The sequence below is a fragment of the Nothobranchius furzeri genome, chromosome 13, assembly GCF_043380555.1.
Source record: "Nothobranchius furzeri strain GRZ-AD chromosome 13, NfurGRZ-RIMD1, whole genome shotgun sequence".
Classification (NCBI taxonomy): Eukaryota; Metazoa; Chordata; class Actinopteri; order Cyprinodontiformes; family Nothobranchiidae; genus Nothobranchius; species Nothobranchius furzeri.
The window spans coordinates 37718572-37735612 of NC_091753.1; the positions used below are offsets into that span (position 1 = coordinate 37718572).

General features: G+C 38.4%; 2 protein-coding genes across 3 annotated transcripts; one reads left to right on the plus strand and one right to left on the minus strand.

Moving 5' to 3' along the window:
• Positions 1-4550, plus strand: zgc:153372 (arsenite methyltransferase). Its single transcript, XM_015951620.3, has 10 exons — positions 1-115; positions 586-719; positions 1318-1468; positions 1542-1678; positions 1748-1817; positions 1909-1990; positions 2069-2200; positions 2272-2414; positions 2534-2656; positions 2759-4550. Exons 1-10 carry the CDS (start codon positions 80-82, stop codon positions 2834-2836), a joined length of 1086 nt encoding a protein of 361 aa, XP_015807106.1. The 5' UTR covers positions 1-79; the 3' UTR covers positions 2837-4550.
• A 350-nt stretch (positions 4551-4900) lies between these two features.
• Positions 4901-10904, minus strand: aifm4 (apoptosis inducing factor mitochondria associated 4). 2 transcript variants are annotated; one of them, XM_015951617.3, is made up of 19 exons: positions 10768-10904; positions 10112-10208; positions 9895-10004; positions 9711-9820; positions 9017-9061; positions 8857-8938; positions 8623-8735; positions 8433-8519; positions 8255-8346; positions 8022-8152; positions 7819-7934; positions 7671-7742; positions 7490-7553; positions 6757-6833; positions 6434-6551; positions 6257-6355; positions 6052-6127; positions 5862-5966; positions 4901-5370 (listed from the first exon to the last, which is right to left on the minus strand). In XM_015951617.3, exons 2-19 carry the CDS (start codon positions 10201-10203, stop codon positions 5340-5342), a joined length of 1620 nt encoding a protein of 539 aa, XP_015807103.1. In that variant the 5' UTR covers positions 10204-10208; positions 10768-10904; the 3' UTR covers positions 4901-5339. The 2 variants fall into 2 exon arrangements, with proteins under 2 accessions (XP_015807103.1, XP_015807104.1); XM_015951618.3 differs by having other exon boundaries at positions 10112-10204; positions 10768-10891.
• Between the last annotated feature and the right edge of the window lie 6137 nt (positions 10905-17041).

Sequence of the window (17041 nt, forward strand, 5' to 3'; positions counted from 1 at the left end):
CGATGCACTGACATGACTGACCGGAAAAGGTCTGGTCGAGCATTGATTACTGTAATTTATAATCGTGTCTTGTGTCAGAATGGCTGCAGGTGAAGACATGAGGGGAAAAGTGAAGGTAATTGTGTATTTATTGACCATCAGATTTAGTTTTGTGTTCATTTGGACTTCATGGAAAACTTTTCCAAACATCATTAGAATAATAATCGGTTAGTTCTTACAAACGGAAAAGTTTTTTTGATCATAATTTGCTCCTAATTTGTGAATCGTGAACTAGTTTAACATTGTTTTTACTTAAAATAAAAATTAAAAATAACTCCCAGAAAAGCACACAATGTACATGATGTCCTGCTGCAAGTGAAACAATAGATCCTTTTGCACCCTTTCACTGTTACGGTGAAAAAAGTCTATTTAAAATAAGAAAGAAAATCAAGAAACTAAAGTAATTATTTGCTGATTAAAATCCTAAAAACAGATCAGTCACCACATGAAGGCAGTTGTAAATCCAGTTACATTATAACTAAAGGATGTTTGTGAAGTAGCTAAATATTAAACCAGATAACTAGAGCTGTGACGTCACACATCCAGGAATACTATGGCCTTTGCCTGGAGACTTCCAGGGATCTGCAGACCAGTGCTGCCTCCTGCTGGTCAACTTGCAGTCCGCTGCCTAGAAGTGTCACTGAGGCTCTGGGTCAAGTTCACCATGAGGTCAGCAAAAGGTGAGATTTGCAAACACTGATCACTGTTTAAAGTTACTTTAGACTTTAAAAGTTTCTTTCCCAAAGCCATCATCACTCTAAACTCTCATATGCACTGACTCAGTTAAAAAAGGCACTACTGGCCCTCTTCCATACATTCACTGTGATATTCTGTCAGCATTGCAAAACAACTTTACACTGTGATATATAACATGCCCCAATACCACCTAACATACCAAATATATTCATCACTACTGCACAATATGGATCATGTGTGAGAACTCTGTATAATAACTCTGACTCTGTGAAATTGATCATGTGCAATAACCCGCACTGGGATATACAATTTTGTAAATAATATTTGAAATTATTCTTTCTTCACATAATTTTTGCATTCATACCTGTGAACCGTGCAACCCTTTCTTTTCCTCCTGTTGTTTCTACATTTTTATTTTTAAATTGATGTTTCTCTTTTTAACATATTTTATCTCCCTTGCTTGTTTTTGCACTGCAGAAGGTGTTGCTCTCAATCTCATTGTACATGTGTATAATGACAATAAAGGCATTGCATTTCATTCAAACGTTGTTTCCTTAGATATCTTTAATGACATTTCTCCAGATTTTTCGGATGTGGTCTCCCGTTTCCAGCAAAGCTCGAGGGCTGCAGGGTCCTGGACCTCGGCAGTGGCTCTGGACGTGATGTTTTTGCCTTCAGTAAGCTTGTTGGACCTGATGGACATGTCACAGGGATTGACATGACAGAGGAACTGGTAACTAATTGTTCACAGCCCAAAACATCACACCTAATCCTGCTGTATGACTAATTTAATCCCACTTCTGCAGATCTCAGCATCTCGTCAGTACGTCGAGTACCATCAGAAAAAATTTGGTTATGAGGCGCCCAACGTGACTTTTGTCCAGGGATACGTGGAGAAGCTCAGTGAAGCAGCCATACAGATCAGCTCCATGGATGTTGTGATGTATGTTAAGATTCACTCAGCACAAAGGGTTTTATTCAGTCAATAAAGCAGATATTTATGTTTATGCAGTTCCAACTGTGTGATTTGTCTGTGCCCTGATAAAAAAGTGGTTCTGCAGGAAGCCTACAACATCCTAAAGGTTGGTCTGAAAAGTTATGATACAGCTTTGTGAGGATAAAGAGGGAAACTTCCCACCAAAATATGCTGAAATATTTATTTATTTTAAACAGGAGGGCGGTGAACTTTACTTCAGTGACATGTTTGCAAGCAGAGTTATTCCAGAGCACATGAAGCAGGATCCAGTTCTGTGGGGTGAAGTTAAAACTAAAACGAACAGTCCCTAACAACACAATCCTCTGATTTTAGGTTATTTCCCTTTTCTTTTCTCAGGAGAAGGCATGAGTGGCTCTCTGTTTTGGAAAGATCTTATATCTCTGGCCCACGAAACTGGCTTCAGCACTCCGCTTCTCGTTTCAGCGAGCCACATTGAAGTCCACAACAGGGATCTCAAAGCAAAAGCAGGTATTAGAAGGCGAGTGTAATCACTCAGATGTGACTACATCTAAAGTTGGACTCGGCTGTTTTTCTCCCAGGAGACATCAGATACGCTTCAGGCACCTACAGGCTTTTTAAACTCCCAAAACGGTCAGCAAGGTCGGGTGCAGTCGTGACCTATAAAGGGACCTTGTCGGATTTTCCGGAACAGCTGTACTTTGATTCTTCACACAGTTTCAAGGTGACCAATCCCACATTTTAAGTTTTATTAACAATCACTCCAGCATATTTATTGTTCCAGTTAAAGTTAAAAAAGGGATTTGAGGTTAAAAGTGCATGTTCTGTTTGTGTCCTGTACAGAAAGATGTGAAGGTGGAGGTGAATGCAGAAATGTTAGCGATCCTCCAGAATTCCCGTTTCTGCTCCGATTTTAAGATACAGATGTTAGACAAACCCGAGTCCACCACACAATCAACAGATCCGGTAACTGAAAATAGGTTTTTAATCTTTTTATGCTTTAATTTCTAAAAAACAGCTATTTTAAATCTGTTTGATTTTCATGAGAAGGATTATCTGTTTTCTCAGTTCTGCCTCTTAGACCCGTTTCTGTTGGCTGACAGACGAGGAGCCTCTGTGAGACAATGCTCCAAAACTCACAACTAAAGAGTGTGTATGTGTGTGTGAAGGGGGGTGACGATGTACAGGTACCAAACCAATGTGATAAACAGTGATCCACAACGAAGCTAACACAATTTGGTGTGGATCTGATGTTGCATTATGGAGATTTAGCTGTTTGGAAAAATCTAGGGGGCGTTATTTTAAAAATTGAAAAAAATCAACATGAGCTGATCTTAGGAGGACAAAGATAATTCATGTGCAGTTTGGTGCAAATCAGATAAGGCATGTACAACACAGAGCCAGCCATATGAGAGGAGGCAGAGCTAATACGATTTTAATGATTGCGCATGTGAATATCCTTGCAGCTGTTGTGTGATCACACACAGCAAGTTTGGTTTAGCTGTGACCTTGTTTGTAGGAAATATCAAAGTTCTAATGTGTCTAGGGGCACCATTTCAAACTCCAATATAATCCCTCACAGCTGTTCCTAGATTGACAAAGATCATTTATGTGCAGTTTGGTTTGAATGGGACAAGGCAAGCTTCATGTATAGCCAAGTGTCACACAATGGGCGGAGCCAAACATAATTCACCAAATTTTATCATATCAATGTGTTAAGTGATGGTGTAAGAAGAAATAAAGCAAGTTTAGTAGAGTTGTAACCATTTTTGTAGGATTAATAAAGATTTAATCAATCTAGAGGGCTCTGTCTCTGAATCAAGTTAAGTCCCATTTAGCAGTTCTTAGGTTTATGTAGTTTTGTGAGAATCAGATCTTGCGTGTTTTATTTAGAGAAAAATATCCCTAAGGGGGCGGAGCTAAAGTTATTTCAACAAATGACCACATTAATGTGTTGACAGCTTTTGTGTGATGACGCAAAGCAACTGTGGTAAGGTTGTGAACTTGTTTGTAAAAGTTGCTAAAGTTTGAAATGGATGTAGGGGGCGCTGTGGCGGAATTAGGGCAAGTTCACCAACAATTTGCAAACATTTGTTTCATTCGTGTTTAAATTGGTCCAGATCAGAGAATGTACATTGAAATTACAGCCAAACGTATGGCCACGCCATGACATCAGCATTCGCCGCACCACCACAGCTCTCAGCACGATACTTTACTGCACCAAAATGTTGTCTGTAATTGGGCAGTGGCTTATGTTGATTAGAGACAAAGGGTCAAAAATTGATCTTTTCTGGTAAAACAATAGACTTCCTGTTTTCAGGGGGCGTGGCTTTGGTGATGGCAGGAAAATACACTGTCTTGAGATCTGGCCTGTGATGAGAGACGTTGAGACGTCTGATGAGAGAAGTTTGAAATGGCTCTGATCATGTGTCTGGGAGTTATTATACAAAGGAGTTTGATGGCAAAAGGTGAATATTTTATGCTTAGCCACGCCCCCACACATCAGACTTTTGAAAATGATTTCGACAACTTTTGTTCCCCATTGTCTTAGAACTAGAATGTAGGATTTTTAACTCCAAAAGCTCAAAAACATGTTATCCAATGAGGGGGATTTTTCCAGTTTTTGTTTAGAACAATGGCATCATCAAACTGTTACATTCTGGGAAATGTAGTTCATGTTGTTGGTGACAAAGAGCTTTTGCCAATAACGTAGCCATGGTGACCTAAAAAGCTAAGAGAAAAAGTTGCACACTTCCCCCGACCGAGTCGGTCGATTTTATGTAATATTTGTGAGGTAACACACTTCCGTTAAAGACATCAGTTATCAAAAATAAAGAGACTGTTATGTCAGATGACAAAAACAATAAAGGGCCTGCTTGGTCACTCAGCTGTCCTGGTTCAAACTTGAAGAGGGTGCACCATCTATTCAGACACTTTTTAAATTAAAGTTTTATTGAATCAGTTATAAAACTCACAAACCAACGATGTTCACCCAAACTTCGTCCTCATCATAAAACATTGAATCCTCCAACCTGCTATAGCAGTAACATTGTCAGAAGAGCACATTTGCATGGAAACACAATGTAAACGTGATTTATCCAAAGAGAAACCAGAGTAACAGGACTGATGAGTCCCCCAGAACTTTAAACTGAGTGGAGCAGAAATGATGGAGAATCGTTAAAAATACTCTAATAAATCATGAAGAAAAACCAACATTTAAAGGCACTTTAATGGACGACATTTCACACATTATGCAATTTATGCTGTTTTAACAAGAAAATAAAACAGACTAACTCTACTTTATCTGACTACTTAAGAGTGCAAGATGAGCAAATTCAATAAAGCTCTCCATTGCTATGGTAACATCACTGTTGAGAAGACCAGATGGGAGGTCTGATTGGTTTCCTGAGGCAATAAATGGAGCAACAGATTAGAGCAATATTAGGCAGAGAGAGAGAGAGAGAGAGAGAGAGAGAGAGAGAGAGAGAGAGAGAGAGAGAGAGAGAGAGAGAGAGAGAGAGAGAGAGAGAGTGAGAGTGAGAGTGAGAGTGAGAGTGAGAGAGAGAGAGAGAGAGAGAGAGAGAGAGAGAGAGAGAGAGAGAGAGAGAGACCTCTGTCTTTGAGAGGTTCTGCTCCTGAAAACATCTGGTTACATCTGGAGCCAGCTCAAGTCATCAGATCTGCAGACCAGAGAAGTAAAAACAGGCAGGAGTTAGAAACGCACAGATCATAGAGAACAGAACTTTTTTGTAATTTTTTGGTTTAACTATCTAAATAAATATCCAACAAGTGGGAGATTTCATTATTTTTTTCTCTTGCAAAAATGTCCAGAAAATTTCAGGGACTTATCCTAATATTTAGAAAGTATCCAGATTTAAATCAATAAATCCAAGAAGACTTATTAAATTATTAAAAGAAAAATTAAATCTTGCATATGTGAAGACCTAAAAGAGTGAGGCAAGTCATGCACATGCAGAAGTGTTATACACAAAAAACTATATCACTAGGTTAAAAATAGAAGCTGATTTTTCTAAATGATTACATAAATAACATCAAATACCATGAAATCAATATAAATCATTCAAGTTCTCTTTTTACCACCAATAATCTTAAAAATCTAATGCAAAGGCTCTAAATTTTCCAGATTGTAAAAGTACACGCAGTCACTCACTGAGCCTGTTTCTTTGTGATGTTTTTGCCCTCGGCCATCAGCTCTGCTACCTGAGCCACAGCAGGATCAAACATCAGACTGGCAGCAGCTACCACCTCCTCATCCCTGTTTAGCACAGAAACAGCTGTTCAGCACAAAAGGGCTGAAACTTCTCCTCAGAGGCATCGGACGCTTCCTCACAACTGCTCACTTTATGTAAAAGGCCAAAAACTTCCTTTCTTCTACTTTGCCTTTCACTAGGATCTCCGTGTATCCCTCTCCATAGCCTGGAAGAGAAACACAATGAATACAGAACTTTATTTATGCTGCGCATGTCAACTAATAAGAGTAAATAACAGATTATTTGAACAAAGCCGAACAAACGTGTTTACAGTTTGTCACTTTAAATACTCAGCCTGTATATCTGATGCTTTTTCCAGCAAGAGCGGACCAGAAGAAAGGAACAGACTCGATTTTTGTAGGTTTCTTCAGCATATTAAGGGCTGCTACTTTTCCTGGTGTTATAAAATAAAACAACATGGTTACATTAAAATATCTTAAGGATTGAATAAACAGCCACTGTGTTATTTTACCGTGAGAATGAGACATTTGCCAGTGACCGATGTTGACCTGCTGGTCACCACGGATACTCAAAGGGAAGGAAGCAACATCTCCAGCACTGAAGATGTCTGGGATATTGGTCCTCATGTACTGGAAAAACAGAGTAGAAAAAACATCCAGATGGACAAAATGACCTGAGAATTATGCAAAATAAACTAAAGTAGCCATGCCTGGTAAGAAATATAAACAAATATGGTAAGTCACAAACATCCATTTATGTCATAAAATTCAAGTTTAATGTGATCTTCATGTTTGATTTCCAGTTATTTTCATGTTAAGTGTTGTTTTCTGTTACCTTGTCAACAATTACAGCTTTCCCTGAATCCACAGCGACCTTACTTCCTGCTAAAAAGTCAGAGTTTGGGATCACACCTAAAGAAAGAAAATGATCTAAGCATTAGATTTATTAGAGCAGCATGATTCACTGATTAACTTTTATTTTAGTGTTATTTTTGGTAATGATTTAACATTTTAATGGTCAACTTTTGAGTGAACCCTTTAAGAAATACTGTACTGTTATTTATATGTTTAGTTGTTTATAGACCTTCATTCTTGCTTTGGTAGTTTGTCTTAAATTGAAAAATTAAAGGTGCAGTATGTAAGAATATAGTGAAAATTTTACAGTGAAAAAAAGCCCATTAGAGTAATGTTTCAGTCATTTTGGAAGGAAGGTTATACTGAAACATTTTTCATATCCAGCTGACTGCTGGGTTGCCAGTTTTTCTCCTTTCATAATAACAAAGGAAGGAGGAACGTAGCTACTGTTTACCATCAGTGAGTGTGAGATTGCCGTGTCTCCTGCGAGCTAATGCTGCGGCGCCGACAGCTGTAATTTGACAACGGTCAGCAAAAAGCTCCAGACTTGTTTAAAGTGGTTGCAGTAACCACATTTTACCACAGGATGTCATTTTTACTTCATTTATACATAATGCACCTTTAATGTTATTTTGAGGCTAATTTCCTCTCCTGCATGCATAGATGTTTATTTTTTTCCACATAAAAACACTAAATATCTGAAGAAGAAATACCAATCCCAGCGATCACCACATCAGCTTCCAGGACCGCTCCGCTGCTCAGCACCACGTTTTTCACCTGAAGGTTTAGTCACGTACAGCTTTCAGTGAGACAGTTTCATGTTACTGACTCAGTGAAATAACTCAGACAAGACAAACCGTCCAGTTTAAACTAACAGTGTAGAGTCAGGGCTACCTTTCCATTCTCCCCTCTGATCTCTGTCACTCTGTCGTTCATGAAAAACTTCACATTCTTTTCTTCCAGCATCTTAAACAGAAGCAATTATTTTTATCAAACAGAAGAATCACAACAACAAAAATGATCAACTTTAGCTAATCTTAACCGCCATCGTCATTTTGCCAATCTCCGGTCCGAGGGACTTCTCAAACGGGTAGGAGGCGGAGCCGACCAAGGCCACACTGGTAGCTTTATCTGATAGGTAAGAGGCTACCTCCATACCTATTTTGTTAATAAATAATTAATATTTTTTACACATCTAGCACCAACAAACGTGTTTAATACTAATAGTAAATCTGAGCGCCGTACCTATGAAAGATGCTCCAATCACAACAGCTCTCTGGCCCACAGAGGAGGAGTGAATCTCTTTGGCGTCGTCATAACTCTGCAGCAGGTGCACCCCCTTCAAGTCTGAACCAGGGCAGCTGAGCGGCCGAGCTCTGAAGCCAGAAACTCATTGTAATTGTTTTTATATCATGAAAACCAAACTGCTGAATCTGAGTATTAATATTTTTAAAGCGAGATGGGATGTGGAGTCTTGCCTGCAGCCTGTGGCGATGAGCAGCTGGTCATAACGCTTGGAGGTGCCATCGCTCATCTTCACCACCTTATCAGGTGGATGCACAGACACCACCTGTAAGAGAACATACCCACACAGAGCCTGAGTTGCAAAATGATCTAGAATGATAACAAATCACAAACATGCCATGTAGCTCCCACTTCTTTCCCCATCCACATTTCTATGGCATACTGTTGATAGAAGTCACCTGACCGGAGGAGGATGCTGCTGCTTTCCAAGTTCATCGCCTGTAGAAGACAAATAAGACAAGAGTACTTGTTATTAATGGTGTTTCAATGTGAGGATAAATGTGGTTTAGTCCCCCCCCCCCCCTTCTAGGCATGCCCTTACCTTGCTCAGTTTGGGTTTGTCAATTGGTGGCAGGCTGTCTTTGGTTACTATGACAATATGCCCTGGGTAGCAGTTTTGCCGAAGGGTCTCGGCACAAACCAGAGAGGCAGGGCCTGAAATCCCAACATTTGTCAAAAAAATTATTTATGTTCTTTTGTGAAAATAAATGGTTGAATAATTTGAGGATCTGTCCCTAAACATCCAATTTACCAATATTTTAAACATAAAACGTACCTCCTCCTATCAGCAGAACAGTGTGCTTGGTGCCAGGCTGGATGGCGAACATTTCCTTCACCCGCTTGGTCAAAGTCAGAGACTGAAGGTGAGGATAAATGTGGTTTAGTACCAAATAAAACAAAACTTCTACATTTTTAAATTGACTGATGCAGCTCACCTTTTTGTTTATGGTCACATAAACCTTACCGTCCTCAACCTTAACCTGTCACAGAAAACCAAATCAGTGTAAAAATGTTGGCTGCAGGATGTGAGGAGAGGAAACTGTAATGGTGTACTTTAACAGGAATACATTTTCATCATACTAAAGAACGATTTCACTGCTGTGTTTTTGCATAAATCCTTTTATGAACGGCCTGTATGTGTGTTTATATAGAAACCTGCCAGTAAAAATACCCAATTCTAATATGTAATATCATTAGAAATGTTATAACTTATAATTTACTAGTTTTATGAATTTTTGTTTAAAGGATGCATAAAAAAACAAACACGTTGTTCCAAATTTAGTTTAGTTCCAAATTTTATTTAGTTTTATTCTATTTTATTAGTTTTATTACATTTTTATAGTTTTATTCTATTTTTATTTAGTTTTATTCTATTTTATTAGTTTTATTCTATTTTTATAGTTTTATTCTATTTTTATTCTTATTGTGTGTTCATGTTATATGTAGCACATTAGAACCAAAGCAAGTTCCTAGTTTGTGAATTGTTTGTTCACTGACAATGCCAATAAACCTTTTTCTGATTCTGAAATAATTAAATTGCAGCAAGTAATATATCACAATTTTGACTTTTTTTATATATATATTTTTGAACAGCAAAAGGCAATTTGCCACAAAAGTGGTGTGGTTAACCTTGTAGCTGGGGATAGAGTCCAGGCCCGGATACTCCTCTATGTCTCCGGTTCTGACATTGAAGCAGGCTCCATGAAAAGGACATCTCACTCGATCCCCAACCAGAGCTCCTGAAATATCCCCATTTTAGTTCTGGACACGGTCGTGTTTGTTGCACACAGTAAAGTAGGTGGAAGAGCTTTACCTTTAATTAGAGGAGCACTGTAATGGGAGCACCTGCTTCCCACAGCACTGTACTGACCCTGGATTCGGACCAGCAGCACCTTCTGGTCATCCACAGCCACTTCTCTCATTCTTCGTAGAAGCAAAAGTGTAAAAAGAGTAAATTGAAGCTTTGCATCACCGTGGGCAGATTTGAAATCAAATCCTTTTATTCGGTAAAAAACTGAGCTGTAACTCACTGTCCATCTTGGAGATCAGCCTCCAGACAAACCAGTCCCGTCACCTCCTCCTCCTGCTTTTCACTCTGACCTGCTTCTTGTTGCTTGTTCATTCTTGCTAAATGTAAAGCGAACATGACTATTGTTGCAGCAATAGCCAAAATTACAGGTGGGTCCTATTATGCCCATGTAGCAAGACATGCAAAGTTCCACAGCTCATGTATTATTGAGATCAGCTTTGTTTATTCTTTCTGAGCAGACCACAGACAAAATAAGATCAAATGTATTCTGGTATCACTTAATTTATCTAAGACATTTATATTCATCTTGATGTTTGATCTTTTTCTGACTTGTGGCAGTTTATTTTTCTAAAACAATAAACAAATGACGGCAAAGTTCTTAGCCACCTTTTGGCTCGTTTAAAAACAAAACATCTCGGTAACTTGTTGAATAAACTTGAAAACAACTAGCTAAAATTCAAACAAACGAGTCTGACTAATCATTTATCCATTTATACAAGGCATTATAAATAATCAAAATCAAACACCAAGATAACAGGAGAAAACTAGCTGTGACCTCCGTACATGCGAAGCAAAAATACATCAATTAGGCGTTAAATTTGTCTCTCGTAAACACATTTCTCTGAATGAACGTGAAGCTCGACTGGTTTCTTTTACCTGAGAGGGGTCAGAACTGCAGTATTCTTGTCTACAACCAGACTCTAGTGATGTTTTCAGCTGAAACTACTGTCCTCTGAACCAGCCCTGTAAGCGCCTCTCGTAGCAACCATCGACATGGGTAGCAACCGTAACCAGGAAGAGACTGCAATGCGCTGTTGCAAATGGCGTAATGCGCATGCGCAATACAACTATACGTAAATCAGAATCAGAAGGGTTTTTATTGCCGTATGTGCGAGAACCACAACATTAGGAAAATGCTGCGGTACTTTGGCACCGATTTAATTATTAAAACCGTAGTTAATTTGTGTACATTAAAATTGTATTAAAGGAGACATAAATGCTTTTAAGTTATTCCTTTTTACATCTAAATCCTTCAGTTGGGGTCTAAATACAGTCGAACTGCAGTTCTTTGGTCTGATTTCCTCATTACTGTTGCTCTACAGACCCTGTTCTGAGGAGAGTCTTGAGAACGAGCCGTTTTTGGGTACTCTATGCTAAATATATATAATATTAGTTCAATATAATATCAATATTATATATATATATATATTATAATCTTATATATAATATATAATAATATCAATACAATATAAATAATTTTATAATTTTATAGTTTTTGGGTACTGTCTCTTTAAATCTAGAGGAGGAGCTGTAAACTCCGCCCCCCTCCATTGTGCAGACCTGTACTCTCGTCCTCCTGTCGGACTTTGTAGTTTTATATAGAAATCATTATTTAGCATAGCAGAAACATTATATTAGCATTTTTAAAACGTGGGGAGAGTTGTTCATCAAGCTGTTAAGGCTGCTAACTCCCTCATGCATTTGTCTGTAGTCACACCACCCGTCACCACCGTATATTTATGTCGATGGTCACGGCGGACGGAGGGACAAGCGAGCAGGCATGCGCACAAACACACACACACATCCGTCATGGCCGACGGAGGGACAAGTAGCAGGCACGCGCGCACACACCACACATGGAATACTGCTTGCTTATTTATTTCTATAAAAAAAAGTTTTAAAAAATTATACAGCTCATTAAAACACCAATAAAATATATTTTATTAAGATCTCTATCTATCTATTTATATATATATATATATATATAAATAATTTTATAAGTAGTCTTATTTTATATTGGGTGTCTTAATGGCTGAAAATGGATAAAAAGCAGTTACATTTTAATTTAAAGATTTGATATTCTAGTGACAAATAAAGAACATTTCTCAATGTTCTTTCATGTGATCATTATAATTCTAATGCTTACAACTTTGTTTTTATTGTCTGCAATGCGTAGCCTATATCTTTATTAAATGTGCGTTTAGCTGTAACATGGTAATTCTCTCTAATGTGTACAGAGAGGTGGACATCAGTGCTGCAGTGAAATTCCCAAGATCAGTCTGCTTTGCTAACAAATATAGTTAAATCTGACCTGTATTCTAAATAAATACCGTTAGGTGAAAACATCAGTAGGCATTGAGTTATTGATAAAATCCCTAACAGCCAGAATGGAAGAAGAGCATGCTGGGTCATCCTGGATCTGAGCCTGTTCTGTGTATTTACCTACAGGATGCAATAAATGTCTACAAGGCTGAGTTTGGACCATTACATCTGAAAGAAAACATACAATCAGTGATTTTTTTAATTGTTTACATTAATATACAAATTTTCTAAGTATTAACCTCAGAGCAAATAAGTAGAACAATATAATAAACAGGCTTTAGTAGTTAAACAGGCGTTGTCCACACAGGTGCTTTGTGTCCCGGTGCTGGTGGTATCTGGGTCTCAGAGTTCCTGTCCTCCTGCCGTCTTCTGTTGTCCTCAGGATAGGAACTGATGTTTCCTGATGATGAGGGAGGGGCAGTATGTGGGCTTCAAACTGGTCCTGGATAACAGTGGGAGACCTCCGTTGTCCGAATACTGAGACCAGAGGGTTGGTGAGATGCAGATATTCTCTACCTCATCTAGAAACGGAGTTGGTTCAGGGAAAACTTTTCCAAAGACCAGTTCCATGATGTCATCGCCATATTCTGCAATGATAGACAATAACTTTAATGACATATTTTGTTTACAAGCAGCTTTAGGAAAGTTGGTTCTTTAGCTTTCATGTTCATAGTCACGTTTGTGTTGTTTTGGTTCATCTTTTACTTTGTTCACAAGTTCACTTTGCTGCAGTGACTTCATATTTTCCTACAAATGTAATAAAATAGTGACACTAAAATTATACAAATGATTCCTTATGAAAGGAAGCTCATTAGAGAGCAGTGCAGACAGACTTACTACATGCTGCAGCTGTTTTTGTAGGCTAGCTGCTGCTGAATTTGGGGAAAGTTATTCTGCACACGTCCAGATCAGATGGTCGATTACAGAAAATAATGTAATTCAATAATTTCTAAACAGACTAAACAAGTAAAACATCAAATAAATCACTCTGCTGTCATTAGACGGAGTGATTCAGGTGGTGAGGTGTTCTTGATGAGGGTGGCTGAGGTGTCATCACTCACTTTGGTCTGGTCCAGACCGTCTCTTTACTGGTGGGTCTCCTTCCTCAGTAGGTGACATGAAGCTCCAACATCTGAACGTTCTGTGTTCCTTAGAGGAGAAGAAGAGTAACATTAGCAAGCTGGCTAAATTATTTTTTACTAGCATTTCAAGGTCTTGGAGAAGCAGATCTTCACTTACCTAAACATCAAACCAGATTGTCCCTGCTGAGCTCATCAGGGCGTTAGTCTGACAGCCTGTCAGTGAAACACGGCTCCAGCCTTCTGGATGTGGACTCTAAAAAGCAAAGGACATTTTTACTTTTGTTTTAATTATTTTACAGCCGATTTTATCAGCTTTCCGACGCTCACACTCATACAGACGGTGAGCTTTGCTGCGTCTGACTGATGCAGTTAGTTTTTATATCTGCAGTGAGACAAAAAACTAACCTCACTTCACTCAGAGATTGTTCTTTAAAACTATTAAATCCACTGCCACTGTGTTGACGCACTTTAATGACTTTGTCACGCTGAATTTTAGCTGATATGGGACTTTATTTACTGGATGCTAATGTTGGGGTCCTGCCCTCATGAGAAAATTACTACGCAGTATTTTCTCCAAAGGACTGTGCCATCTACGCCCTGAAGAGTAGACAATAAAGCATGTTAATATCAGCGCCAGCAGGGACTCCATGTCCCATGATCCTCTGCAGCCGGCAGCAGCTTGATGACATCATCAAGAGACGCCAAGTCTGACATGCCCCCGGTGGATACCGGCCCCTACAGAGACCGCCCGCTGGACAAGTCTATAAAGCCGAGGCGCAGAGCGGAACTCTTTCTCTCCCCTGTCCAGTTCACCTGGTGTAAGGAGACCCCCACTTCTGCTCCTACCGCTCCGGACGGCGTGTGTGTGAGGCCTAGCTGCTGGGATCAACGGACCAACGCCATCTGATCTGCTCAGCCCCGGACACAGAGGGACACCTTGTGTCCATTCATTCAAGATTTTTCTTTTTTCTCCCTCTTTCTCTCCCGCTTCTCTAATAGTCCAAAACAGCCTATTCAGCCAAACAAAGGATCCGCCATTTTGTTTTCAAAACTCCCTCCAGTTTGGTAATCAGCCTATCTCTGCCTGTTTACATCATCAAGCAGCCTCACCATTGCTTGATCACATCACCATCTCACCCCACCAATCTGATTAGATTGTTACTTCACATTATCATTCCATGGTTTCATTGCTTGTTGTTTGTTTGATAAAATCAGTTGGTTGATATTGATTGGCTAGCGCTTTAGAGGAGCTGAAGTGATTATGTTAGTTAATAAATGTTATTGCCAATTAAGTTTTGTCTCAAGTGAATTTGTCTGTGTTGGATAGAATATGACCGCTGCTCGTTAAAAGAATTTTACGAACTTTAGACAGATTGATAGAGGTTTGGATTCATTTTTCCCCTGTAAAAAGGGGTGGTGCCCCGAGGCATATCCACAGATATCCTAATTACGTAATAAATCGGTAAATATTTCCATATTTACTCATTTTATTGATGAATCCAAAGGGTAAGTAAAGCTTACAAATTATTTGTTGGCTAATAACCACAACACTAAGATTACATCACACTCACGTAGAATAACACACAGGCTCTCTGCTGCTACAATCAGTGGAAGGTTATCATCTGGTGTAAAAAAAGGCAGTGATCAGAAATCCCAGATCACGTTTTATTCCACGAAAATCGGCCAAATCCACATTAATCTGGGTGCTAACTTTACTAACATACTGTGCCAGCGATAGCAAGTCGGATGCTAAAGGTTTAGTGCTGCTAATGCCCGTAAATCTAAAGTAAAGTTTGCCGACATTTTAGAGTGATATGAAGCTTACCGCTCTGCTGCTGTGTCCCGTTGCTGCCACATTCAGATGGAAATGACTCCTTTTAGATAGATGAAGCCCTCAGTACTTAGTCACGAGCCTGGGAGACACGAACGAACGAATGCGCGCGCACGCGCGCGCGCACACACACACACACACACACACACACACACTACTTTTTTCTTCTGTTTTTTTTTTTTTAGCAGTTGTGTCATCAGCTTCTGGGTTTTAAATACTGCCACACCACCCTTCCTTAAAATGAGGAACAGTTTTGAGCTGTGTGTGGCTAAAATTACCAGACATTCTGCATTTTTCCAATAGGACTACAAAAAATCTTAGCGAGAAGAAAAGATGGCGGATTGGCTCTGTGTTTAGCTGAGGGCCATGACCATATTTGGTAGTTATCCTGACGAAATAAATTTCTGATGTAATAGATAATTTGAAAAACTGAACGGGTGGACAAATATGCCCACAACTTAATTATTGAATATCTAAATAGCAACTCCAGTGAATAATATAAGCCTTTTTGCTCACTTAGACACTTAAAATGTGAAACACACTGTGTTAATGGATAAAAAAGTGGGGGTTTCATGTTATGTCTCCTTTAAAAATATCTGAATTGTAGACAGGAAAGCTGAGAAACAGGGCAACAAAATCCATCAATCTGAAACAGGACCTGCAATTACGATTCATCTACTGTGTGGCAGGTTTTTGGCTAATAATTCTTGGAAAATAGTGTTTGTTGTGCTAAAAGACAATTTTAAATCTTCCGAACTCTGCTAACTTTCTTTAATCTTGTAAGGTTTTCCACGGAATTGAGGGAAAATTGACCGGAAAATATTATAGAGACAAGACGATAGTTCACAGTAACATTATAATTTTTATTTGATTTTTCAAACATGAAAATGAATGACAAAGTGACTTTTTGAAAACGGCGGACCTCGATTAACGTTCCAGAAAATATTTTCCACAATTGTTACTCCGTATTTGGCCAGCAGATGTCGCCGTGGTCATTCTTCACAGCCCAGATCTATATGAAAGCTGCGCTGATAGGGATAGGACATTTCTCTGAAACTGTAACATTGAGGAACAGTAACATATGAAAGCATTAAAATTCCGTATGGGAAAACAGCATGAATCCTCCACAGTCTCCTATCTTGCAGGAAATAAACAATAATTCCCATGAACCCACGGTAAATTGTGTTGCGTTCGAAGCTCCTTGTAAATTATGACTTTACAAGTGGGTGTGGTGGGGAAATGTTTTTCAGCGAATTCTGGATTATTTCGATGTAAAAATAATCTTATATATATATATATATATATATATATATATATATATATATATATATATATAAGATTATGCTTAGCTTTATATTTTGTTTTATGTTATCTTAAATATATCGTAAGCAAGAATTTTACTCAAGACTGCATGTTTAATCAGTAAAATGTAAGTATTTTATATTGAGACTTTCTCACTTTTTGTAAAACACAGATAGTCAAATTAAAAACATTGTGCATTAGAATGCACGAGTATTATGACAAAAACAAATAATGCAACTACATTTTTCTTTGTTTTTTGATTTTAGATATGCTTTTTAGAGAGTACATTTGATCGATCTTGGCATAGCACGTTTTACTGACCGTATGAACACACACTGACTGAACTTATATAGTCCTAAAACAAAAACACCACAAAAATATGGGGATGTTCGAGTGAAAATCTTAACTTTATTACCTTACGTTATTATTTAGAAAATTAATATTAACAGTATTATTACTTTACTTTATATTCTAATGCATTTGATGTCCCAAATTAAGCAAAAATTAAGAAAAGTAATTACTTCCACTAGGTAGTTTTTTGTTTGGTGGACGATTTATGTTGTTACTTTATGGTCAGTTAATGTTTGATATATTTTGTTGCCGTGATCTCTCT

Coding starts and splice junctions, on each gene's coding strand:
- zgc:153372 (XM_015951620.3), top strand. CDS start 80: ATGGCTGCAGGTGAAGACATGAGGGGAAAAGTGAAG. Junction 1,818..1,908: donor AAGCCTACAACATCCTAAAG/GTTGGTCTGAAA, acceptor TATTTTAAACAG/GAGGGCGGTGAACTTTACTT. Junction 1,991..2,068: donor GCAGGATCCAGTTCTGTGGG/GTGAAGTTAAAA, acceptor TTCTTTTCTCAG/GAGAAGGCATGAGTGGCTCT.
- aifm4 (XM_015951617.3), bottom strand. CDS start 10,203: ATGAACAAGCAACAAGAAGCAGGTCAGAGTGAAAAGCAGGAGGAGGAG. Junction 8,153..8,254: donor CTCATCGCCACAGGCTGCAG/GCAAGACTCCAC, acceptor TTCTGGCTTCAG/AGCTCGGCCGCTCAGCTGCC. Junction 7,554..7,670: donor TCAGAGGGGAGAATGGAAAG/GTAGCCCTGACT, acceptor CTAAACCTTCAG/GTGAAAAACGTGGTGCTGAG.